The sequence below is a fragment of the Anarrhichthys ocellatus genome, unplaced genomic scaffold (assembly GCF_004355925.1).
Source record: "Anarrhichthys ocellatus isolate YVR2014 unplaced genomic scaffold, GSC_Weel_1.0 scaffold8, whole genome shotgun sequence".
Lineage (NCBI taxonomy): Eukaryota > Metazoa > Chordata > Actinopteri > Perciformes > Anarhichadidae > Anarrhichthys > Anarrhichthys ocellatus.
The window spans coordinates 9,618,282-9,644,393 of NW_022280038.1; the positions used below are offsets into that span (position 1 = coordinate 9,618,282).

The window sequence follows — 26,112 nt, forward strand, 5'->3', positions numbered from 1 at the left end:
TGAGACGAGATCAGATAAGGACTTATTGATTCAGCGGCCGGGACATACATAAATGCAGATAAGAGGACTAAAGTAGAATAAAAGTAAAAAATAGAAACTATGCAAGAATAATACAGACAAAATTACAAGACTAAAGTGACAGTGGTGTGATTAATAAGAGCAGAGTCCACAAGTCTCTCGTCACTAATCAGTAGTGTTTGTCTGCATACATATAGAAACCCTTATATTGATATAATAACATATATGATGTAATAAAACAGTACCACATATGGATAGAGTACAAGGTGAAATGTAATAGTATAACATCGTATAAATATTTTGGGAGAGCCACTGTTGTGTGAACATGAACACGTTGTTTATGTTACGGAGGGTGTATTGCTTAAATGTATGGTGCGTTAACACCAAAGGCAACATGGACAGGGCTTTAAATTAAGCTTGAATCTCCATCAATTATTAGCAGTCGAGTAACCTCTTGTGTTGTGTGTCATCTTTAATGATTCGTAGCCTGTGCTGGTGCAGCCTTTACACCATTATTTACATATACAACACTGTTTTAACAAGCTGAAGGGGAATATTTTACACCATTAGTGTATATGGATTGAAACAGCTGCAGCTAAATAATGTTAATTCTGTTGGTTTGCTAATTAACCACAGAGGGAAACTCTTCCTGTGTCTGTTCTATTTAAGCTTGTTCAAAGGTGTTTGTCTGAAAGGACAGAGTGTCTTCCTCCAGATAGATAAACGACTTGGCGTCACATCACATCATTTTCAGACAGCTTGGCAGCTAGCTCTGTGGCTGTTGAGAGTCAGAAGTCTCAATGTCCCAGTTCAATGTATAAACATAACACACCAGTGTGTAAAGCAGTGGTGGAGGAAGTATTCAGTACTCGATAGACACCTCACAATTATACATAAATGGATTCAAATAATTTAAAGAAAAATAGGTAAATCCTCACATTTGAGAGGCTGGAGACAATAAAAAAAATTGTAAATTTTGCACAAAAAATTACTTAAACAATTATCAAAATAGTTGCCAATTAATTTTCTGTCAACTTATCAGCTAGACAACTAATTATTCAGGCTGTACTAATTATTTATTGTACTGTAGTAAAAAGTACAACACTTCCCATTATAGTGGAGTAGAAGTAGAAAGTGGCATGAAAAGAAAATACAAACATCAAATGTATAATGAAAGACTTTTCCACAGTGAAGCTCGCTCAGACAGCAGCTGTTCACAGTAAATACAGGCTGAATCACCAGCGTATGTAAATTAGTGATAGAGGGGGACAGAAACTCAAAGCTTATTTACTTTATGAAATGTTAGTGATGTTATTTGCCCTGCAAACAACAACTAAATGTAATATGAGAACGTGGCATCATCACATCAACACAGCCTTGTGTCTAAAGTCAGCGACAGCATCAGACAAGCTTTCTGGTTAATAACTTACCGTCAGCAGCAGGGGACGGCTCTCTTTGACGGCCCCCACACAGCCCAAACAGCCAATCACCATGATTATGGTCCCCACTGCGATGAGCAAGTTGGCCGCCGACAGGGAGGGAAGGGATGATGATAGGGTGGCAAAGTTTCCCTGGGTCACTGAGAGCCAGACTCCCACTCCCAGTATGCCACATCCTCCCAACTGCAGAGGAAACACAGAGAAAAGGGGTCAGTGAGGCAAGAACACAATCAAACCCATCGTAAACAGAAACACGGTCAAACACGGTGGGGCATAAGAATATCTGCAGAATTGTTGTGGCTTTCGTTTTTTTTTTTTTACAAGAAAGTTTGAGGAGGAGAAAAACAAAAGAACTTAAGACAAGCAGCAATTGGATGAACAGAGGTAGCAGCTCAAAACAATGTGAGCCTCCAAACCCGGTTGAAAGGAGTAGCTCTAGATTTGGCAGAATATTCTCATTGGCTTGAATTTAAGTCTAGAACCAGCTGCCAAGTAGCTTAGCTTTGCATAAAGACTGGAAACATGGGGAAACGGCTCGCCTGGCTCTTTGCAACAAAAAACAAGATCTGCCCACGAGCACTTCTACAGCTCACTAATTAACATGTCGTACCTCCTTCGCTTCAGCCGAACAAAAAGAAGCACAAGAATGACAAATTGTGTTTTGTTATTTATAATTTCTTGACGTCAAACAATAGCCTCCTGAAATCTCTGCGCGTTGCCTGGCAACTAATCCCTGCCAGGAAACAGTCCCGCTATCATTTACTGGAATTACCTTTTCGACAATAACAAGAAATAAAATGTTATTTGTTGAGCTTCAGAGGTGCTGGTGGACAGATTTTGTCTCTGGAGTCAGGCTAGCTCATCTGCTCTGGCTCCTACCGTTGCTACTCTACTGCTCGTTTTAGTCGTCAGTACAAAACCTCAACTCAGCGACTTTCTGTAAGTCAGTTCAGTTTAAAAGTTAGCGAGTCATGTGGACTGGCAGGAAACTCCTTTATTGGACGGTTTTGGTGACGGTCATCGTGCATCATCGGCGCTTTAAGAACCCAAAATGAAACAGCGGTGACTTGAAGCATGTAGCACATTGGTGCACCAAATGTATTCATGTGGCTGCTCTGGTTCATGAGCACGATTAGTCCTGGTTGCAGCTGGACCTGATATATGATGAATAATGATGAGTGGTTAGAAAGCAGGGCATCTCTTACTGTAATATCATAGGGGGGATGGCTACTGTGTGGTCGCTTCTTTCTCACTCGCCTTTTTAATGAGAAATTTCTCTTTTATCTTTTCCATGTATGAGGGGAACTCTCTGGTCTCGTGTGCTAACACGTTGGCTTTTTTTTAGCAAATGATCTTGCATAATTATATAGGTTGTTCTAACAGATCTCTTTTGAACATTGCTTTCTTTAGACACTCAATAAGCATATTCATTCAAACATGTTTAAGATTAAGATTAGCTTTCACACCACAAGGCAAACAGCAGAGTTTGAGCTGAACCAAACAAGTGAGGTGTGAAAGCACCCAGAAAGATTCAACCACAACACTAGAGAGAGATTTCTGGCGCCAGTAAAACTGATATGAGACAAACTCCATATTTTTAACTTTATGAACTTGAAATGGTATTTGCATCAGTAACAAAATTGCCACCCCAGCTACAGTACTTGGCTACGTTTTGGGCATTATTAACTTATTCCTCTTTAGGTCCAGGCAACAAAATCACTTTGGTTGAGGTTGGGGAAAGATTGTGGTTTTGGTGAAATGTTGATAATCACTTTGTGTTTTGTGATTAATGTCACTGCAAACCTTTATCTGTATCAAACCAGGAACATTATCTTTAGCTAACCATGACCGAGTGCCTAAATTTAATCATAAAAACGAAGTCATGGATATTTTGAGATAATAAAAAATGTCTCGAAGAGAGCAAGTTTAAAATTTGCTGGTATACAAACGTAGTTTCTCGGAGACGGTGTTGGCTACACAACAGCTAAATCGATTGGTTTGTGGACTACAGTTTTGAAGCCTTGAGTGCTGCAGTTTGGCCGTCTTACTCTGCTTTATGGTCTATGTGACTCTAAATGGACCATCATTTACTAAATGAACATCATGCTGTATTGAAGAAGACTTGAAACTAGAGATTGAGACCATAAACTCATGTTTACAATGTTTACTGAGGTAATAAATCAAGAGAGAAGTAGAGTCATTTTCTCATAGACTTCTATACAACCAGAGGAGTCGCCCCCTGCTGGACATTAGAGAGAACGCAGGTTTAAGACACTTTTCAGATCCGGAGTTTGCTGCTTGGTATTTACCAAAATACCACCTTTACACCTATGGTTTGGTTCACACGGTATAAATGGACAAATGACACAAGTTGCGAAAGATCAACTGCATGGATTTATCCTCATTATGTTAATTAACACCATTGAACATTTCAAAGAAAATTTTCCCATTAATCACACTGAGTCGTGATATTAGGCTAATTAACACCTTCACTAAAGAGGATAGGTGTTTAATATTTCAGAGCAATGTTTGAAGAATCCAGCTGCTCTCTTCGGAGTCCAAAGATCCTGTTTTTCCTTTTTTTCCAAAAGAATCACAGCAGGTTTTCCTTCAGAGCCACAGAATGATACTGAAAAACTGTGACAAATATATGAAAGGATTATCAGACGCATCCGTCGTACACACACTCACACTACGGCCACTTGCCAGATCTCCGAGAGGCAATAAGATTTACATGGCTAAATACACACTTATTGTTTCTCCCCTCCAACTTTTCTTTCTATTTCCAGCCTGAACACGAGATCTCATTTAATGAGCTCTGGAAGTAAGTAGGGCAAGGTGAAAATTTCAAAAAAAGCTCTCATGCGGTGCGGCTCCATTCACTGAGGCAGGTTTCTGTTCACTGTCTAGCTCGGCCGGGAGGTTTCAGCGGCGTGCAGATAAAGCGTCTTTGGGTCACAATGCGCCCTTATTACGCTCCGGAGTGTGCTCTGTAATGAAGACGCAGTGAGAAGGGCGAGGGATCAAGGAAAGGGAACGCTGGGAATTGATGCTCGTGAACATTTTGAGGTCAGATTCTTGAGCTCATTGGAGGGGAGGATATAACAACATGACCAATATCTACAGATGTGCCTCCTTCAAATCTACAAGAAGTTATCAACAGAAACATTTTCTTTTACTGTACCGATATACTGTAATTGTGTACATGTATATCCGTATACATAGAATTGATATAACACTGCTATCAATTCATTGCTGGCTTCATCCATCTATTGAATAAAACGGATCATAAACCTCACGGTTCAGATTGTATCACCGATTTAAGTCGTGGATCGGATCAGCACAAAATGAAAAAGAGTGCAAATATAACTTTTATTCCCGATCACGCTTTTTTTGCCGCCGATACCATTTGCCGCTCATTTCCGATCAATATCGGCCGATGAAGATCATTTATGTTTTGTTGTGTTAGAGCAGCTGGTCTACAAATTAGACATGCTGTGGTTACTTAACACTTTATTCAGACAGGACAATATTGGGAAGAGATGATTGTGGGGCTGTCACGGTGACCATTACTGATCGACTTTAGTGCTATCAGCAGTGCTGGGTCTCACAGTCCCTCCACTCCAGAGAAGGACAAGCTTACTAGCTAACTAGCCAACCATCCGTCTCCAGAGCTTCGTCCGCTCTCTTTCTGGGGAGCTGCGACAACACCACTGACGTGTGTTGTCGCCATAAAAACTAACACTCAGCATTTTCTTTTACTAGTCAATAGACGACGGGAAACTGTTAATTTTCCGCTCAACTCCTATTCTATTTCTTTGAGCTACACCCAGAACAAAGTTAGCTTAGCTTAGCATAAAGATAGCTAGCCTGACTCTGTCGTAACGAAATCCGCCAACCAGCGCCTCTAAATCTCACTAACTAACATTTTATATCTTGTTATTGTCAAGAATCAAAATGACTGACAGTGGGACTGTTTCAAGGATTATTTTCCAGGCAACCAGCCGTCACATGGCCGTTCTCTTCCTATTCTATTTCTACGCTCAGGACTAAATTCGAGCAACTTCTAATCATCACGGTTTCCAAAAAGTGGTCTTGTTTGTATCGAAGTTCCTTCAATGTAGCAGCTTTTTACGGGGAGTTTCACTTTCACTACGATCACAAAAAAAAAACCAGCAGTTTAAATCTTTACAGTCCCACAGATTTGCAGAGTTTAAATTGATACCGCCATCTGGACCACCTCCTCTTCTCACAGCAGGTCTGTGAGTTTGAAGCAGAGCCTCTGGCTGCTGATTAAAACGAGACCCAGTCAGAGACCATAGTTGTCTTCAATAAATACCTGACAACTAAACTGCCTTTTATTGCATCAGAAACATCACAAAAAGTTGGCGCAGAAATACCCACATTGCTATGATTTTGATGTGGCTATGAAAGGAAGCCTCTCTGAACGCTTCCCCTATTAAATATACATGTGCCATAGATGTACTCGACTCCTGGGCTCGCGATGTGCAACACAGGTGGATGTTTTAATGAAGTACGCGACTACCAATGCTCTGATCTCACTGCAGTCATGAGCGCCCCGTCTAGAGCATGGGTCAGGAATACATATTGATATAGTGCAATAGTGTTAGTATGATTACGCTCCTAATCTGAATTATTCTTCATACATGAATAAAATCGTGAAGCTCTCGGGGCCAAGGATTAGTTCATGGGTACCACAGCGAGAAAAGTAAGTTTGCGCTTCATGTATTATTCCTAATGTGTAACTTTGATGTGTGAATCATGTATTCAGTTTGCCCCCAAAAGAGTGAGATCTGGTCCCCTCTCATGGCTGTAGCCTGGTGATGAGGTTTAATATTAGTATTGCTCAGAACCTCGGGACGGGCAGGTTGTGGTGCATAATGGACACGGGACACGTTCAGTATTAATACACTTTGCATAAACAAGCGATGGCGCTCTGTGCAGCAGCGGGGGGGCTTCAAGGGTCTGTAGCAGGGTTAAGCATAGTTTATGGTCGCTGTAGTGTAGCTTTTCACATGTGACCGTCACATATAGTTCACTGATAAAAGCACTATTTACACATGGGGAATATACAAAGGACGTTTTTTTTAAAGCTTTAGAAACAGGAGGTCTTAAAAATCTACATTTGAGTAAATATTTTGCAGCCAAATCATATAGTTTACAGGATATTCAACCTTCGTTTCTTTTTAATACATTTAATACTTGACTTCTTAATTTACAGGGTGTGTATGAAGGCAATAAAGTAATCCATGAATATGAGTTTACAGAAAAATACAATCCCTCCTGAGCGTTGAGTCGGTTGGTTTATGGCGTTCTATCGGTTAAACTCGTTGTCTTCTTGCTTCTTCACAGTACATATTGTTTATCGTTTGTCGTTTTGTAGAATAATGCAACAAACATTAGACGCCTTTGTGCGGGCTCTGAGCTCACGTGTCATCTGCAAAGGCTCGTGCCGTCACGTGATGCCATTGGGTCCAAAGAGACTTACATTGGGGTTAACAACAGTCCCTTCCACACAGTGAGACATACGGCTTATTAATTAAACACTGGTATCAGATCAGTACTCTTATCGGTATCCGCCAACCTTGTGATTAAAGCCGCTCTTTCTCCTGAGCCACAGCTGCCTGTAAAGATAAGGGCTTAAAGATATAGATATATCAAGATAATAATATCTATTCCTCTTTATAATTCCAACACTAAGAGAAAAAAGAAACATTACAACATTAATCAGGTGATTAAGGTGATCTCATGAACGTATGTATTGTAAAGCCAAAGTCCTTTATTGAAAATGCACCGTTCCTTATCAGAACATCCCATTCAAGCAAGAGATTAAGTTTCAGTTCAGGTGCAAAAATGACTTTGTTAGGGTTGGAAAAAGATCATGTTTTAGGTTGAAACAACTTCCTGGTTAAAACACACTGACTGCCGGCTCTACTGAGTCAAAATCCAACGTTTTGTTGACCCATCCAACACTGCGGTCCTCCTCCATCTGCAGACTTTAGCTGCTCAACAACGTCACACTGTTCACTTCTTTAATCCTAATGGACAACAGTCACAATTCCTACAGGGCTTTGTCACGCTTCTTTATGTGTTTTAATGCTGAATGATTCATCTCCAACAAACTTATTCTCAAATCTCTGGTTGTGTATTTTCAAACCCCCGAACCAGGACCCTTAAGTGTGCGGTTATGCACATACCATAGGCCTGCTATTGTATATTGCTGTCGCTTAATATGATCTTTTATTTTGGCATTTCCACCATGAGCCTCCAAAAATGTTCCCTTGCAGTGTATGCAGAACGCAGTATTTTCATTGCTGAGTACTTTATGAAGGGAGTTGTGAGCCCCCTCGAGCTCTTTAGAAAAGACTTTGTCTTCCACATGACAGCTAACCGTTAGCATACTGACTGCTTCTGTCAGGAAGAGCCATAAGTGTCACAGCAACAGCCTGACAATAACACATTGATTGATTGATTGATTGACATACAGACAAATCAGTGATGAATTCAAATTTAAACTTGCATTGCTTATGTTTGTATGTTAGTGTAGGTATTATTGAGTGACGTCTGGTCGCTGTAATCTCTGGTGAACAAGGGATTTAAAATGCTTTTGTGTGATTCTTTGTGAAGGAACTCAGTTTTACAGATCTGTCAATTAAAACGATTAATCGACAAAATCGTTTGAGTGTCGACTAACAATTTCAGCCCTAATTTACTGAAATAACCGACGCTGTCGTTTTTTACTGTCTCCTTTCAGCTCAGGCTTGATCTACTCTAGCTTCTAATAAAAAACACATCTGGCTCTTTAATTGCTGTATGTTTGATTTCCTCCTCCAGCCACTGTTGGTGGGCCGGTAGGGTAAGGTACACTTGTCAGAACTGAGCAACTTTTGAGAACAAGACTGGGCTGCCAACTGCAAACTCTCTTCCATGTGGCTGCAGATTGTGGCTGAAGCAAACTGATTGATTCTTTTTTTATTTTTAAAACCTCCACCATCAGGACATATCACAGCGTCCAAAGCGAGCTCTGAATATTTCCTGCTAGAAACCACACATTCTCAAAGGCTGAATGTTTCAAACAGACTCATGTAAACACTTTCTGATCTGCCCCCTTCATTGAAGTCGGGTTCAATTTAGGAACTGCTTGGTTATGATTTAGGAAAGATCAAAGTCATCATTGAGGACAGTGAGGTCATTTCCTGTGTGTTGGTGGTTTTAGCAACCCAAGCATTGTTACATTATATAGTTAAACAAAACAAACACATGGTCCATATTTCTTTGGTTCATTCCACCGTTTTTATATCCTTAATATGTTTAAAACTCTAAATAAATAATTCAACTGTTTCCCAGATTATTATTCCTGGAAGTGTGGAGAGGACTTTGAAGCAGAATTTAGACCTTCGTGTACGAAAAAAAAAACAATGCAGGAAAGAATAATAAATGAGCAGTTTACTGAGGTGAAGTATTTTTGGGGGCATTGAGGGAACTTGACCTCAGTGTTTCTAAAATCCTGGCTATGTCCCTGATTGTCATGACACATTACCTGGATTGAGTTTGGAAGTTTACTGTCAACAAATAATATTTAATCCTAATCAGATGATATCATCTATAGAGTCATCTCAGCTAAATCACACACACACACACACACACACACACACACACACACACACACACACACACACACACTCTCTCTATTCTGGTATCCAACCATGCAAATCATTTTGAATGTAGTTTGAGGTTTTGGGATTTCTGCCATTGAGACTTGTGCTGTCATCCAAAGTCAATGGAGGCAGATGGAATATAATTTGTGGTTCTCACAGCAATGAAAAAAAAAAAAAAATTTCTAAAAACTGCAGCACCATGGAAAAGTGTGTCCCTACGGCACAGATCTTTCTCCACTATGTACCTTCAGAATAAAATATTTCAGTAGAAAAATCAGTGGATTATCCAACCCGAACGCATGGGAAGGCGAATAAATAGCACCACATGTCCGCGTGTCATTAATACGCCAAACCACCGCGGTTAGGTTTAATAAAAACATCATGGTTGGGCTTGGTTAAAATAACTACGTCAACTCAGTAAATTACATAAGTAAACAACGTAATATAAGTACAGAAAAACGTCACCAGCGTAAAAACAACAACACCACTTTGGGGCACCGGTCTCCTGTACAATGTGTGTCCACCCCCAGCCCACCGTAACAAGTCCCACTCGCATTTTATACCACGTCACTTGTCGAGAGTGTATCATAGTTATGTGGATGCCTTTACATTGAACAGAGTGAATAGATGTGCGCAGCACTACTGGAAGGCCAGCTGTGATGACTGGTTGTGATGAAGATTGGAGGTGAAGGGTGTGGAGGACGGTTGCATCGAACCTGAAAATTGTGACAATTTCACATCGATTTGTGGCAAAATCTGGTCGGTAACTGAAAGAGTGAACGCCTCCAGTCGGCTGATGATTGAGGTGGAACCAGGATCACACAGAGAGGGAGTCAAAGGAAAGAGAGTAAGCGTGAAGGATAGTCTTACTGACTGACGGTAAGAAGAAAAGAGAGAAATTTTTAAAACTTTATTTCTATGTCTGCTGCAGCAGGAAGAGCCTATAGGCCTTCACATGATTAGTAATGAAGACACCAGTAATGTGGATGGTGTAAAAGCAGACGCACGGCTCTGCTTATTGATTTATTTGTTGTTGTTTTGATCAGCTTTAAGCGCAATCCAACCACATTTGTTTGCTGAAAAGCTTTGAACTCAAGTGAAATATAACCTTAGCTGGCTGGACAGCAGATGTATCTTGCTAACAGGTTGAAGTGTTTGAGAGTAAATCGTACATCATCTATGATACTCTTTCTATGCACCGGCTCTCCTCAGGGCCGTGCACTCCCTCCTTTGTGAAGTCGTGTTTTATATACAGATGACTGCCATAGTCAGCAGGATTCTTAGGCTGCTGTTGGAAGCAGAGGATAGACGTGATCTTATTATATGTCTCAGGCCGACTGCCAACATCATTTACATCCATATCTGTCACTTCATCATTTTATCCTAGTAGACATTTGTGGAAAATTGTCATCAGTGGCATTTTAACTATTGAGTTATGGCCAAATGTTTGTTCATTGAGGTGACAGTGCCATTTGACCAACGGACTCTTATCAATTCAATCTTTACCTTCCGGCATTCCTGAGATATTGCATTCACTACAGAAGTACGGGCGGATAGTCGAAAACATAAAGACTCAAATACCATCCGTGATTGTCATGGTCACCCCCATGGAGGAGTTTAAAATGTTGCTCTGTGAGAGCTGCTTCAGAGCCCGTAAATCTGTGGTAGGTATCTTTTTGGCATTTCAGCATATTGTAATTCAAGTGGTCTGAGAGAACACTATACTGCTGCACCTGCTCTTGGCTCTTTTTTTTAGGTTTCAGAAAATCTAGCCCATGACGGGAGCCTCTGGCCAATCTCGGCTCATTTCAGATAAAGGAGTGTTCCTATTGGCTGTTCTACAAATGCAGATTCACATGCACATCCAGGGTGCTGTAGGAAGGATGGTGTTTAAAAATGAATGACGAGTGTTCGCATAGGCAACTGTAAGAAGGTGGATGGGTGTTGGGCTCTGTCAGGTGTCCCTGGTCAGCGATCCGGTTTCATGGACAGGATTTCATGGACAGCGCAGCTGGAGGGAGAAGAGTGTCCAATTAGGGGACCCCTGAATTACGTCTCTGCTCTTTGCAGATGATGTGATGCTGTTGGCTCCTTCAGAACGGGACCTTCAGCACACACTGCAGCAGAGTGTGAAGCGGTCGGGATGAGAGTCACTACCTCCAAGTCTGAGGCCATGGTTCTCTGCAGCAAAATGGTGGATTGCAACCCTTCGGGTTGGGAGTGAGTCACTGCCCCAAGAGAAGGAGTTCTCGAAGTATCTTAGGGTTTTGTTCACCAGCTTTAGGTAGTGACCGGAAGAATGAGATTGCGGATACAAGCGGTGAAATGAGTCTTGTCTGGGCTCAGCCTTAGAGGTAGGGTTAGAAACTGCTCCTTCGCGTCAAAAGGGGCCAGCTGATCAGGATGCTTCATTGACGCCTCTCTTGAGAGGTTTTCAGGGCACTCTGAGATCCCAAGGAAGAGCTGCAGGGGAGAGGGATGTCTGAAATACCCTCCTTAGCCCGCTGCCCCCGCGACCCGCACCGGATAAGCTAAAGATAATGGATGGATGGATCATGTTATGAATGACTAGTACTCATGCAGGCTATTGTATGAAGCTTGTGCGCATGGGTGGGCTCGTCTGGTGGGAGGGGCTTAGGACAAAGAGGAGAGAGCTGCAGGATACGGGTTGTATTTTCAAATTCTGGTGTTTTTCTTGTCTTTTGCTGAAAACCACCCACCCTGGTTTACCACTTGAATTGCAAAATGTGCAAAAAGGTTATTATGGAATTTTGCCAATGATGCTAATATGCTGAAAAAGTTTTGTATTGTACAACATTTGAACCCTTTTATTACATATAACATTGAGCACTGTGTGATAAACTCTGAGCCCTGTGAGAGCTCACAACGTTCAATCCTTTTATTCCAAACAGAAAAATAAAAACTTAATGAGCCCAAATCATGCATTTTGCAAATTTTAGTTTTTTGTTAGTGAGCCATTGTGTCAACAGGAAACCTTTCGGCTGTTTGCTGCTTTCGGGAATTTGAAGACGCTCGACATCCTACCACTTGTTGCTATGGAGAGCGGAAACAGCAAACTTCCCTCCAGCTCATTATTCTCTGGTTTCATTCAGACTTTAAGTGCGGAGAGACTCTTCAGCACAAACCCATGCAGCTAGAAGCACATTAGATAAATGTCACCATCAAAATATGCTGCTAATTAAATCAAGACAAACTAACATCTTTAAGCAAATGTGGCTGAACATATGTTATCAAAATGAAATTGGTAATTGAAAACCTTGCATATTTTGTCAGTGCATGACTTGCTTCCTAAATCTATGGGAGGTAATTAACACCAATCAAGGGTCACACCAGCAGCCCATTTGAAAAGACAAATTAATTCATTTCAACTAATTCAAAACTACACCCCCCATCCATTTTTTATTTGAATTAATTTACGGCTGATGCTACGCCCAATTTTCCCCACATCTGTTCATTTTGACAAAGTAGTTTTTTACAAGTAGTCAGAAGAGAGGAGAAATAACAAAAACCTCCTCCTGTTGGAATAATGCATCATGTGGCGAAAATGGTCTCACATGACTGAGCCCGAAATCAAAGAGTCAATAATGGACCAGAGAAATGCATTCATGCCTCTTTGATCTGGAGGTACACTATTATGTTTCCATCAGTGATGTGAAAGGCAAAAAATCTGCTGTTTTAAATCTGCTGAATATGACATGAAAGTATGAACATTTGACAAACATCAAGGAAGAAGTTGAAGTTGCTTTGTAAACCTCAGACACTCAAACTTAATTCTGCATTTTAAAAAACTCTTTGGTGTTTGGTGAGATTTACATAAACCTGTTACAACTCATCCATAATCTTGTCACTCTCCAAACAATTTGCAATTCAAAGGCTTTGGAGTATGTGTTTTAAGGTATTAAAAATGTATCAACTAATCATATGAAGAGATTTGTCAAGCAATTTAAGGGACGCATAAATCTCATCCCACAAATCTCTTATTTGATCTTCTTTGACATGAAATTGCTTTGCCAGAATTTGGCAATTCATGTCGGGAAAGATTAGAGATACTTTAATATCTCCTATAGGAGGTTTGTCTTCCTCCCCTAGTCGCCCCCATTTTGTTTTCCCAATTCTAATTCGTAGATATCCAAATAAATGATTTTGAATGTTATCCACGTAATCACGGACGAGGAAATATAAAGACCGCCAAAGCGCGCACACAGGGCGGGCGGGAGGGGGGGAGGTGGAGGGGTCCTACAAACGAGACCTCAACATTGATTAACAGCTCTTTGGTTGTTGTTTTAACCCAAACGACGATCTTTTCCTGAACCTGTCTCAGTAGTGTTGCTGCCTAACCCTAACTGGGTTTCCTGTGAAGACGGAAGTTTACTTTGAAAAGACTGTACGCATGTAACGAGCGGAAAGTGACATGTGATGCTGGGCTTTCGTAGGAAAACGCACAAAAAATGAGGAGCAACTTGTTCATGAGATATTATATGAACCTTTGAGGATTCGTTGCACAGAGGAAGGGCGACTTCATTCTCTGCTCAGGTAGGACGATAATCCTATATCTTTACATAGCTAATAGTTGTTTGCGGCTATATTAATGCTCTGAGTGTCATACAGACAACCTTTAGGGAGGTTGTTTTTGTCAGATTGAAAGGAAGCTCACGGCCCTGTTTTTGCTGCCCTTGCTGACCTCCTGTAGTGTACTTCTCTCCCTGCTGCAGTGATGTACTGTTCTCCAAGGGGTGGTCCCTTCACCATCACATCACTGCTGGATGTGTTTATGGGTGCATCTGGACACACTTTAACTACAGCTGTGCAGCGATACACTGATTTACTGCGAGTTGTTCTTCTGGTAGCCTTGTCGCACCGTCTCAGAGAACTGCTCAAAAGCTTTCACCACTCTGATTTCTGTTGCCAGTAACTATGAACTATGATATTATGTGAAGGAGTCTGTTGGCAGGACACATCTATGTTTGATCCCCCATGAGATAAAGGCACAAATTTAAGATGCATCGTGTTTTACGGGTGGCATCTGGCACTGTCTTAAATGCCGCACTTACTGTGGGTTGTACCTGATGTGGGCGTGTGCTGAATATCTGAATATTCCTCTGACAGTATGCTGGTTTGACTAATCCATTTCAGCCCCTCAATGCTTCATCCAACACACAACTCTGATCTTCTTTCATTTGCAGAGTTGGTGTGATAAAATGAAATAAAAAGCCAGGACGATACAGTGTTATACAAACAAACAGCCTCTGCACTAATATTATACCGATGCAATAAGCTCCCCGTTAAGTGGGTTTAAAACAGAAAGTATTGTGTAATATATATATATACAGTATATACGATAAAGGAGTTCAGTAAAGTTGCCGTGAATTAATTATTTAATGACAAATGAACAGCATGAATTACAAGCATGTAGAAGAGCTCCAAAACAATAAAACCATTCTTCATAATGCGTTAGAGTTTCAGCAAAAGTCTCCGTGAAAATCAATTTCTTCATGATTCGTTGTACAGAGGGACACTGTGAAATGATGTTTTACAGTCCCTGCTGTTTTTATGAAGTGCATTTTTTTAAACAGTAGTTGGGTAGTTCCCCGCTGTGTGTGTGTGTGTGTGTGTGTGTGTGTAATGGAATTTCAGCAAAGATAACAATGGAGCTGACGGGGCCGAAAGTCCTACAAATTGCCGTACAAGAACAAAAGCCTGTTCATTTTCTATTAGCACAAGAAAAGGCATTAAGTATCGCTGGTTTTTATGTGCTTTAATAATTAATTGAACAAGTATCTGGGGTGAATCTTTGCCCACAGCTCTTTCACAACTGTCAAACTGTGATCTTTATTTTTCCTTCTTCAAGTCTTGATCTTTCAGAGGAGTAAACAAGGCTCACTGCCTCACTTCATAGACCTTTCTGTTACTTCTCTGAATATTAAATATTTCATGATTGTGCAGTTGTTTGACAGTTGTTCGAACCTTAACGGACCCTGATGCCTATTCTTTCAATCGGCATCTTACTATAAGTGATGTGATGCTACATAAAGACACATTTATTTGTTAAAGTTTGGGCAGTTTTGGTTAATTTCACCTAAAAGATTTCTGCATGTTGTTGTTGCTTTTCTCACTGGTTTGAAACTGGGTTCAGTTGTTGTGACGTCACTTCCCTCCGCAACAATCGAAGTTTAGCAATATTTGAAGCAAAATGTAATTGTGGTGACGCACAATCCTGATTAGCTGAGTTTCAAAAACGTTATTACGTTCGTCATATAGCGGCACATGAAACTTGATTTCTGCATTTAACACATCCTAAACATTGAGGAGCATTGAGCTGCCGAAAAGCGCTCAGCGAGCAACTTCAGGTTCAGAGTCTTACTCAAGGACACTTTGACATGCGGACAGCAGCAACCAGGGATTAAAACCTACAACCTCGTGGTTAAAGGATGACACGCTCTATTTGCCGAGCCACAGCCGCATGGCCTCCGTTTGACCGCTAACCTCGTACTAAGTAATACATAAATAAATCCAAACTTTAACTCTGATTGCTGCTTATTTAGTTATGAAGAAATAGTTCAGAGACTTTTTGTGATATAAAAAGCAAAATAACTACAACACAGTATCAAAAACTGTCAGAAAACCTGTCAAGTACTAACAGAGAGTATCAAGTCTGAGCTCAGATTTGTTTACTTTTTGTTGGATCAGATAGTTGATTTAAAGATGCTATCAATGAGAGTGGCAGCATTCATGTTGCCTCTCAACATGGCGACGTCACGGCTGAGGTGCAAACAGCGCAAACGACGGCAACAGCGCTGACAGAACTACCCGTGTTTACCTGAGAGGGAACTGGAGGGTGGGTGCCAGTTAAGTGAATGTTCTTATTAAATTCAGGCACAGTTGGTTTCTTTGGTTAAATAAAAAGTGTTCGAACCAATATTTCTCCGGGTCGGGTCAAAAAGAGGGTAGTATTGCTACCAGCATCAAACTCGGTTCTCATATTGGCACAAGTATGAAAAAGTGTCACCAAAGATTTCAGTATTTCATCAACGAGCAGTATGTTTCAGTCATTCAGCTGAGTCTTGGATTTCTTTCTTGACCAAACAGAAGTTGAAGAAATGAGTATTTAAACTGTGAAGATATTCATTTGAGTAGAAACCAAAATGAGATGCAGCGACCGTATCAACAAGTGCTGAGGGTAAGTCAGAGAGGGCTCGTTAACTCAAACAGTGCTGCAGTCTGCCGACTCTTTAGAAAACACCGCTCAATCTGACACCTGAACAATAACCCCACTTAACAAAAGCTCCCTGATTTTATTTCCGTCACACAAAGAAGAAGGCGGGAAACTACAAAGCTGACCGTTAAGAATAATATCTGTCTTTCTTTGTGCAGCTCGTCAATAGAAACTATTTACTAAATTGAGTGGTTGTATTCACTGACTTCAAGGAAACAGCAGAGTGAGTGTGAATAAAAAAATGTGGAGCCAGCTAATCCGTCCACATTAACATGTACATACATGTATTGGTTGAAGAAGAATTAAGGTAATTTTACTTAAATGAAGGCGTGAATACATTCATGTCAAACAAGATTGCATTCAAAATCCTACTTAAGTAAAAATACAGAACTATTATAAGCAAAACGTACTTAAAGTATCAAAGTAAAAGTACTTCTGTGTGACATCACTGGGTTATTAATACTGATGTTGCAGCACTAAGCTGAACCTCAACCAGTACCAGTACCTGTCCCTGTGTCTGTCCCTGCGTTCCCATTCATTCATACTCCAACACTCATTATCACACAGCGCCAGTTCAAAAACAATCCACACATCTACGTTTTGAGTGTTATTTCGTTTTTCATCTGAAACATGACGAATAGTCAAAGGCACAGTTCTTTGTCAGACGCCAAAAACCAAAAAGGCTTTAGGACGCATCATGTTTTAAGGGTGGTATCTGGTCCTAAATGCTGCACTGTCACTGTGGGTTGTACCTGATGTGGGTGTGTGCTTGTTATGACTTTTGAGTCATAATATAGGATCGTATGTGCTGAATATCTGAACATTCCTCTGACAGGATGCTGGTCTGACTAATCCATTTCCGCCCCTCAATGCTTCATCCAACACACAAATCAGATCTCTATCTTCTTTCATTGGCAGAGTTGGTGCTGGTCCACACTTTGCTGTGAGTCTGTTTAGTTTGTACTGAAGTCAGCCCGCTGATTTGAACGTGAAGGTCTCTGCTTCTCCTCTTTTCCTTCTATGAGATATACTTAAATAAAGTACTTCTAAATCGTACCCAAGTACAAACAGTGTTCCACAACTGGATGCTGGAAATGTTTTGCAGCTATTCTCTTCTGAATCTGGCTTCCTTCCAACACACACACACACACACACACACACACACACACACACACACACACACACACTCCAGTGTAGTGTTGGAGTGGGATTTCTAAAACCTGCCTCTGGCATCTTAGCATCCGCCCGACTGAGACGTCAGCATCTCATGAAGCCTGACGAGCTCTCAGACAGACAGAGTTACCTCGGAGTTAGCGCTCGATGCTCGGTATTAGCCGCTCTACCTGCGGAGAAGGGCGCAGCTTGGCACTCGCACGCTGACCTACTTTTCACCATTAAAGCCTGACAGCCTCCGCTCAGCCTGGAAATCAGTTGTTCTCCACTTAGGAGGAGGAAAGGAGTCTTGACCAGACGGTCTGGACTGACGGAGTTAAAGGATGTTGGGTCAGAAGAGCAGGGAGGTACATTGACTACCTTTACGGTCTTTGCCCCTTATTCCTAAAAAGACAATATTCCTAATAAGCTGCTTACATGGCTCATGAAAATGAATATTCCACTTAATATTCTCGCTTACATGCAGCCGTGCATATTCTGATTAACGACCCCGTGCTGCATCCTCATCACCGAGCTAGTGATTCCCACGTCGACGCCATCCTCGGCTGTGTTTGATGGGTCGATACCCCAACATGTCCTTTATCACAAAAATCTAAATATGGAAAGGTGAAACGTCGGGAACCGCTTGCGCCATGTTGCCTCTTTACGTCCAAATATGCTTTGTTTTTAAAAAAGTTTTCCTACAGTGGTGGGCTCGTCTCCCTCTTTCATTCCTCCAACTACCTTCACTGAAAGGTCGTTGTTGAGTTATTTGTGCATATCCTAAAACCTGTTGATATCCAAGTCCTTCATAATGTTTAAATAAACGTATTAATAAAGTAAGTGTTTCTCCGTCTGACCAGAAATGTGGGCTTTTCTTGTGGGCCTGCAGCTCTTCTTTAGCTTTGCAGACTATTGTCTCTTTTGGTTTGTGTTTAACAGGATCGTAAACAGGAGAGCGGACGTGTGTCGCAAAGCGCCTTAAAACCCTGTTGAGACGCATATTCTGAGCTGTATACGTCCAAAGAATGCTCCTAAAACCTGAATATTATCGGCACATCACACATGTCTTAATCTAAAAATGTCCCATTCGGAATAAGAGACAATTTAGAATATCCAAACGAAATATGATGTTTACATGAGCATACATAGTGGAATATGAGTGTGCATGTAAACTTAGTAGAATTGGTAACTTGTGCAGCAAAGGTCTTGTGATCTTGGTGTCGTGGAGCAATCAGATTTAAAGTCCCTCGAATCCCTCGCGTCCCTCTTCCCAGCTCCCACTTTTCTCTTTCCATTTAGTGCATTTTACACTCTGTCAGGTACTTAGATGTGGCTCCCATCGACACCTCGGAAGAGTGTGACAAAAGTAAAAAAATTAAATTACATCAGAATTTACAAGAGCTACTACTGGGCCTCTGATTTATGAGCCTCCTGAAAAAAAAATCCACTTCAATTTCTCCCCAGTATGTAAATCAAAATGTATTTAACCCAGTGGGTCAAACTGTGCTGCTGGTAGCTTATTCCCAAGGTGCTGCGAGTGTGTGTGTGTGTGTGTGTGTGTGTGTGTGTGTGTGTGGGATTACATTGTGCTCATCATCCAAATGAAATCTCAACCCTGAAACTACGTTAAGACACTCATTACTGAATCCACACAGGAGGGAAGCTCGGTAAATTCCAGAACACTGCAGGTGTCTGTTGCCCATCCAGAACCCACAGCAACACGTCAGTCATGGGCAGAGAGGAATGAATCTGCATCTCACTGTGAAGTCACGCCGGCATTTTCTAGTAACTACCTCGATTGTTTTTTTTTTTTTAACCTCGGCTGCTCTGCTGGGGCGCACAGCATCTTCGCTAAATTATCTATCCGTGCTCGACACAGAATTGCAAAAAAATACATCTGCACTCGGATACTTAATATCTTCCGATCTAGGAGGCTGCAGTGTGATAAAAGACATATAGGCCCCCTCTGGTGTTTTGATGTTCTATGATAACATCTCACTCCAGCAGCTCTCACACAAGCGGAAGCAGAGAAATATTGCCGTGTAGCCTCCCCAGTGTAACCCTACGGAAGGCGTGTCCGTCCTTTACGCTTGTTTTTTAAGTTTAACCTGTAGAAGCTTTAGCAGAGGCCAATAAGATCGAATCAGGTCGCAGAGACACTACAGTAATGGACTATTACACAGTTATAAACGTTGACATTTAAAATGTCCCCCATGTGTAAGTGAAGACCATCAGCTGACAGGAAGTAACAAACTGTTGCCTAGCAACGTAATTCCGTTGAAACGGTCTATAAGGCAACGCTACGCGGAGTTCCAGTTAATCCTTTAAATCTTCTCAACTGAAACTGTAAACTGACCAACACCTGATCAAATACAATAATAACAATAACAACAATAATGATGATTATAGAGCACTTTTTTAAAAAGGTAACACATTTACAATGACAATTAGAAGACAGAATGTGCTCAAATATACAGGTAAAATTAAAAAAACGGACCGTTGAGAATAATTAAAATGAGAAAATTAGTAAATGTCATTTTACATTTTCTCCTCACAAGACATAACCTGTTTTTTTCATCCGATTACGAATCGATTAATCCAAATAATAATGGACATATTAATGAATTCCAATACCTCTCCCTGTGTCCGTCTCTGCGTTCGTTCATATTCTAAACACAGTCATCATCAAACACAATCTATATGTGCACTTTTCTCTTTTGTTTCATGCCCATCAGAACTGTGAAGGCAGGGTGCATCCTGCATTTACATTTGAACTCTGTTCAAAGTGCAGCAGCACGAGACATGATGGCGCATTGCTAAAGACTAAAAGAGGAGGAGGAGGAGGAGGAGTGGTATACATGACACTATAGAGCTTGTTGCCTTCACGCTCTCCCTCCATTACGCCGATGTTTGGTGCATTCTGGAAGACAACGGGTCACTGAAAGTCTGCAGCACATTGAAAACACTGCCCTCAACAAAACCCTCTATAAATAAACTGGTTAAGAGCGGAGAAGACCCGGGGAAGACGGGAGAGGAAGGGGGAGGGGGAGGAAGAGACTCTGAAAAGGGTAATCAATAAATCTCTAATCTCTTGAGCATTCTCTCCTCCCCCATCCCTCTGCGCAACCAGCAACACACACACAAACATAAACACCACACACAGACCTCCAGCTGCCTGCAGGTCTGGTCTCATTATATCGACTGGGATTGGGAGGAGACTGATTTGTTGCAGCGGCGCCCGGTTTGTCAGACGCAGTGACAGCAGTCATCAAGTCCCAGGGCAAAGTCAGAGTGGAGGGACCGGCTCTCTCACACACGGCTAATATGATTCTGCTTATTTCCCTAACGACAGGTGCTAAAACCGCCCCGTAAATCACGCGTTGTACATGTGCACATCCTTAACAGCAAACTACCAGCTGTGTAGGAACACTTTGTTTCTTGTCACATTTTTTAGTTTGAGTAAATAACTTCAAAATAAGGGAGCGAAGTCGTGTCATTTGACCTCCAGAGATTGCTTTCTCACAGCCTAAATTGGTGATTCAGTTTCAAATCATCAAGGCTCTTATTTTTTGAAAACGTCCTCAATTTCGGAGCAGCCATTTTTGAATTCATTACAGAGGAACGATATTAAAGTAAATTACTCCCCGGTCCCCTCAAGTGTTGTCTGGTCTTAATGTGGCCTCATTTGAGGACAGGTTCTGTGTGCGCTCGAGTTAGTTTGTTATATGCACATAAGTACACAAAGCTCCCTCAGGACAGGTGCATAATAACGAAGGTACAGCACCAGCCGCACAAACGAAAAGAATAGAGATCTAATTCGCAGAAAAGATCTCCTTCGTCTTCATGATAGCTTTACTGCCCTGAGGTATCAGGTATCATCAGCGCTAACGGGCTATTATAAGATGTTTTTTTTGCACTTCTAGTAGTACATGTATCACTTGTAACATGCACTTTAGGTGCAATTGATGCTGCTGGGAATCACGTCAAACCAAAGTACAACATGTCAGAAAAGGTTACAGTCTGCTGCAGCCACGTTAGCTATTATTAGCATTAACAGTTGGTAATGACACATCAGCGTGGTGTTTTGCACATACAAACACCGGAGCAACATGATCACACGTAGGAGCTGGATAGACCTGTATGACTGATTTAATGAGACTGAAGTGCTAATAAACAAACTATTACTACAGCTTTTTTTACTGTGAATGCGCGGTGCAGCCATCTTGGATTTTGAGGTCGGGGTTGGTGGGTACAGGACGTTTCTTCATATTAATGGAAGTATTCAGAGAAGATATTTTTAGATATATTAAGGAAGAGGCTCTCATGAAAACATATATGTGTCCATCTGCCTTTATGTTCTTCATGTGCGACATTTGTCTCACAACGTCCTGCAGGGAAAAAAATAAATATAGAAAAAATGACGAGAAACATTCACTGATGTTTAGATCTTGATCGAGCATGCCCACGAAGAGAAGAGAATTTAACTGTTAACAATTGGAGCTAACATCTGTGGAGTCTGTGGACATCGGGAGGAAGCGGTGTTTGCACTTTAAGGTGCACCTGCTGCTATAAAAGGCCCTCGTATACCTCCCCCTTTTATACGACAGAGCAGAGCAATCAGCAGCCGTAATGACTCCCGTGGGACGGACGCATCGCTGCAGCACAAATCCACCCCCGTGTTTAACAGCTAGACTGACAGACAGAGGTAAAGATGTGTTCCACGGCTGCACTCTGTAGAACCGGAGGTTGCCGCCTGATTAATGCTCCAAAGTCGGATAAACATCTCGTTCCCCTTCAAGTATTCACTCCCACCACCAACTCTTTCTCAAGACGCACAAATCTATTTCACGGTGCCACTTTTCCTCGAGACCAGAAAGAAAGATTTGTTGTTTTTTTTGCAACAACAAAACAATGTCACGCTGTTTCTGCCTTTGCCACTGAAGGACGTCGTTAATCTCACGACTTCGGGAGATCATTTGTTCAAGTGTTGAACAACCAAATGGTGCTGTTGTTGTTTTTCGGGTTAGGACGGTCTCACTTTGAGCGTGTCAAAGAGGTCTTCTCTTCTCTAAAGCGGAGGCTCCGTCCCGTCGAATATCTGTGAGCACATGAGAGGTTGACGAATGATGATTGAACAGTTTTTTTTAGTTAAGAACTTTTTAAAACTCACTTATTAAAGATACGATCTTTTAAAGTTGACACCTCCTGCTAGTTAACATTCAGCGGGAAGTGATTCGCCTGTGTGTCAGTGTGACTTCAAAGTCAAGATGATTTTGTCATGATGTGGTATTTCCATAAAGTCGTCACATCTAACAGGGAAAAAACAGCGGTGCCGTATTTCACAGAGCATATGCCTTCTCTGTTCCCCGATAATGGCCCCATGTTCCCAGGCAACCTTCTGGTGCATTCAGGTGATACTAATGACAGATGGAAAAGGCTGTGTGTGTGTGTGTGTGTGTGTGTGTGTGTGTGTGTGTGTGTGTGTGTGTGTGTGCGTGTGCGTGTGCGTGTGCGTGTGTGTGTGCGCGCGCGCAACACTGACTAAATAATTCCACCCCCGAACGGAAATATGGACAAAACTGAAGCTGGTGGCCTCACACGACGCAGCCTTCCTGTTCTCCGCTGATAAAGGCGTCGCAGATGAAAAACACCTCGGCAGTAGGGGAAAAAAACAAATCTCTGACAGCGAAAGTATGAGATCAAACAACGAGGGGGCAGGGAGGGGGTAACGAGGGAGGAAGGCGAGATAGAGGGTAACAGAAAGCTCGGCGCACAGTGACCAATGAGACGTGAACGAGGGAATGGCAGCGGCATAACAAATCAGAACTGCAGGAGAGAGAAATAGAGACCAATGAGAGCCGCCCTGCAGAGCCAGCGTGGCATTACAAATTATTAATGGAAATAGAGAGGTGAGGAGTAAGGAGGGCAGAGAGGGAGAAGGGGGAGTAACAAACAGTCCTGTGAGAACTGCGTGACAAAATGCAGTGGCAGGCAGCGTTACCGACGAGGAGGCATGAGATGTAGGATGGAAGGGGGGGGGCAGCGAGATGGAACTGATCAGCGTGGGTCAACAAAGCATAAGAGTGGTAACAAAATAGACCGGCGGGCTCGGCCAATCAGAGAGCGGGCGGCCCCTCGTGAATCTCACAGCCGGTCTCCGAGGACCTGCGGTTGTACCGGATGATCCTGCGGGTCGTGATGTAGATCTGTGTGGAGGTCAGGGGGTCAGGGGGGCGGGGGGGGTGGCGCCTGACCTTTTACGCATGAGACGCATGGGAGTCCAAGTCCTGTCAGAGAACTCGATCTGTTTGTCATTCGTTCTGCAAAAACACAAAACTGTACCGTTTTTAACCAAAACGGAAACAAACAAAGGTGCAGTGGTTTGTCTTTGAATAACCTACACTTTATAAAAGAAATACACAATTTGTGTGTAATGCACAAAAACAGATACACAGACAAAGCATCAAAAGTTTAGTATATGCAACGGGAGGATCTGTTTTTTAGAGGCCAGTGGGTGTATGTTTGATCACCACGTCTAGAACAGTCTGATCTGTTACCGTGGTACCTCTAGCTTTCCACAGTTTGATTGGTTTGTTTTCTCCATGACCGGAAATGTGGGGAAGCTTGTGTTGAGACTTGGTGAGATTCTGCAGTCATTGAGTCATTGATATTGTGATAAGGAGGCTATGAGTAAGACAGATTTTTAAATGCATGGAGCTGTAGGCTAACAAAGGAAGAACCCTCTGTAGGTATTGTGTCATTTCAGCCTGATCAGCTGGGGCACAGATCAGGATCACAGGACGCCCACAGACGGCTTTAGCTTGGTGAGCTTTACAGGTGAGAGGCCAGCCGGACCCAGAGGGAGGTCCCACACCGGGAGGCTGTCCCTCACCCGCCGAGTTGTGTTAAGTGTAAAAACAGTGTCAATATATTTTGAAACCGTAGCGGACGTAATTAATGGTTAACACCGGAAACTGATCTGTGCCCCTCCAGCTCTGAGCTGAACCAGAAGGTTGCCGCCTGGTTTTTATTTACATGTCCGTCCGTCCCATTCTCGTGAAATCTCTGGATCGTTGTGAGCGAATGTCTTTGAACTTGGCACAGAAGTCCCGCATGGACTCAAGGATGAGCTGCTTGGATTTTGGTGATCTCACGTCTGTACCAGTCTCGTGAACACTCGTGAAAAACTGGAGAGATTTTCTTCAATTGTGGCACAAACGTCCACCGGGACTAAAGGATGAACTGGTTCGATTTTGGTGGTCAAAGGTCACTGTGACTTCACAAAAACACGTTTTGGGCCATAACTCAAGAATTCATATGCTAATTATGACAATTTCGCACAAATGTCTAAAAGGATCCACGTTTGTCATGTTCTACCATGAATTGAAGATCTTTGACTTTTAGCCATCAGCTTGAACTCTTGGAAATAGTTTTGAGTATTTCTAATTTATCTCCTGACATTTTGTAGACTAAACAAATAAACATTCAATCATCAAAATAACATATATCTTTAATGACGACCATCTTTAGTTTCAGTAATGATTTTTTTCAACAGCCCTATTCTCACCGTCGTGTGTGTGTGTGTGTGTGTGTGTGTGTGTGTGTGTGTGTGTGTGTGAGAGTGCGTGTGAGTTTGTGTTCACGCCTCAGCTGAGCGAGGCCATCTATAAACCTCATAACACTCCTTCACTCTGTCTCTCTCTGTCTCCCGGACGACTCCTCTGACATTTTACTTCCTTGTCTCTTAATTGTGCTGCTCTTTCCCTTCTTTCACACCCTTACCTCTACTCTCTCCTCCTCCTCCCCCGCTCCCATCATTAACACCTCATTCCCCAAAGCCTGCCCCCCTCTTCCCATCATTATCTCTTCTCCCTCACACATCTTTTTCTCTCCTTATCCCATTTTCTTTGCTTTCCCTTTGCATCCTCGCCTTATCATCCTTTACCCTATCTGCCCTCTCGCTATCCACCTCCCATTTCAACTCAGCCTCACCTCCCTCATCTTCCTCCTGCAGTCACCATATCAAATCACCTCAGTCTCCTCAATATGGCAAATCCACCCGGGGTGAGAGGGGGCTTAGACCCGAGCAGACTTAAGCAGCCCGGTGCTGCCCCCGAGAGCGGACATTGAGGGCTGTGTTAAGAAGAGGATTATTTGTATAAAAGGAGGTTTCTGAGCTTCTTCTTTTTTTCCCAGCTCGCACACACCCACACAGCAGCTGCGTAGCAGGGAGCCTTCTGCACATCCAGTTGGATACGCAGGTAATAGGATGGAAGGGTTAGCACTGAATATTTCAAAAGGCATCAAATAGAATGGGGAGGACCAGAAAACACCGGGGGGGTTGTGTTGTACTTTACAGATTCAAAAGGCTTTGAATGCAGCAGTAAAACTGGTGAGATGAAAAGGGAACTCAGCCCAGTTCCTGACACAATGTTCAGTTTCAATAGTGTTTTGTTTTATGAAATCAATCAGGTGTTTGTTCAGGCTGGTCTCCATCCAGCGATCGTATATGAAATAATGCGCTCGAAATATCCCACGAAAGACCTGAGATGGATAAAGACCTGAGATGGATAGAGACCTGAGATGG

The 26,112-nt window shown here is 42.2% G+C and overlaps 1 protein-coding gene across 1 annotated transcript in view; it reads right to left on the reverse strand.

Annotated features, from left to right (window-relative positions):
• The window catches only part of tspan4a (tetraspanin 4a), a 54,026-nt gene extending 42,715 nt beyond the window's left edge, over nucleotides 1-11,311 (reverse strand). Inside the window, exons 1-2 of the mRNA XM_031848776.1 lie at nucleotides 11,294-11,311; nucleotides 1,449-1,640 (exon numbers count right to left, since the gene is read on the reverse strand). Of these exons, the coding sequence (XP_031704636.1) occupies nucleotides 1,449-1,640; nucleotides 11,294-11,311 (210 nt within the window). The remainder of the gene's footprint in view (nucleotides 1-1,448; nucleotides 1,641-11,293) is intronic.
• Nucleotides 11,312-26,112: the final 14,801 nt, after the last annotated feature.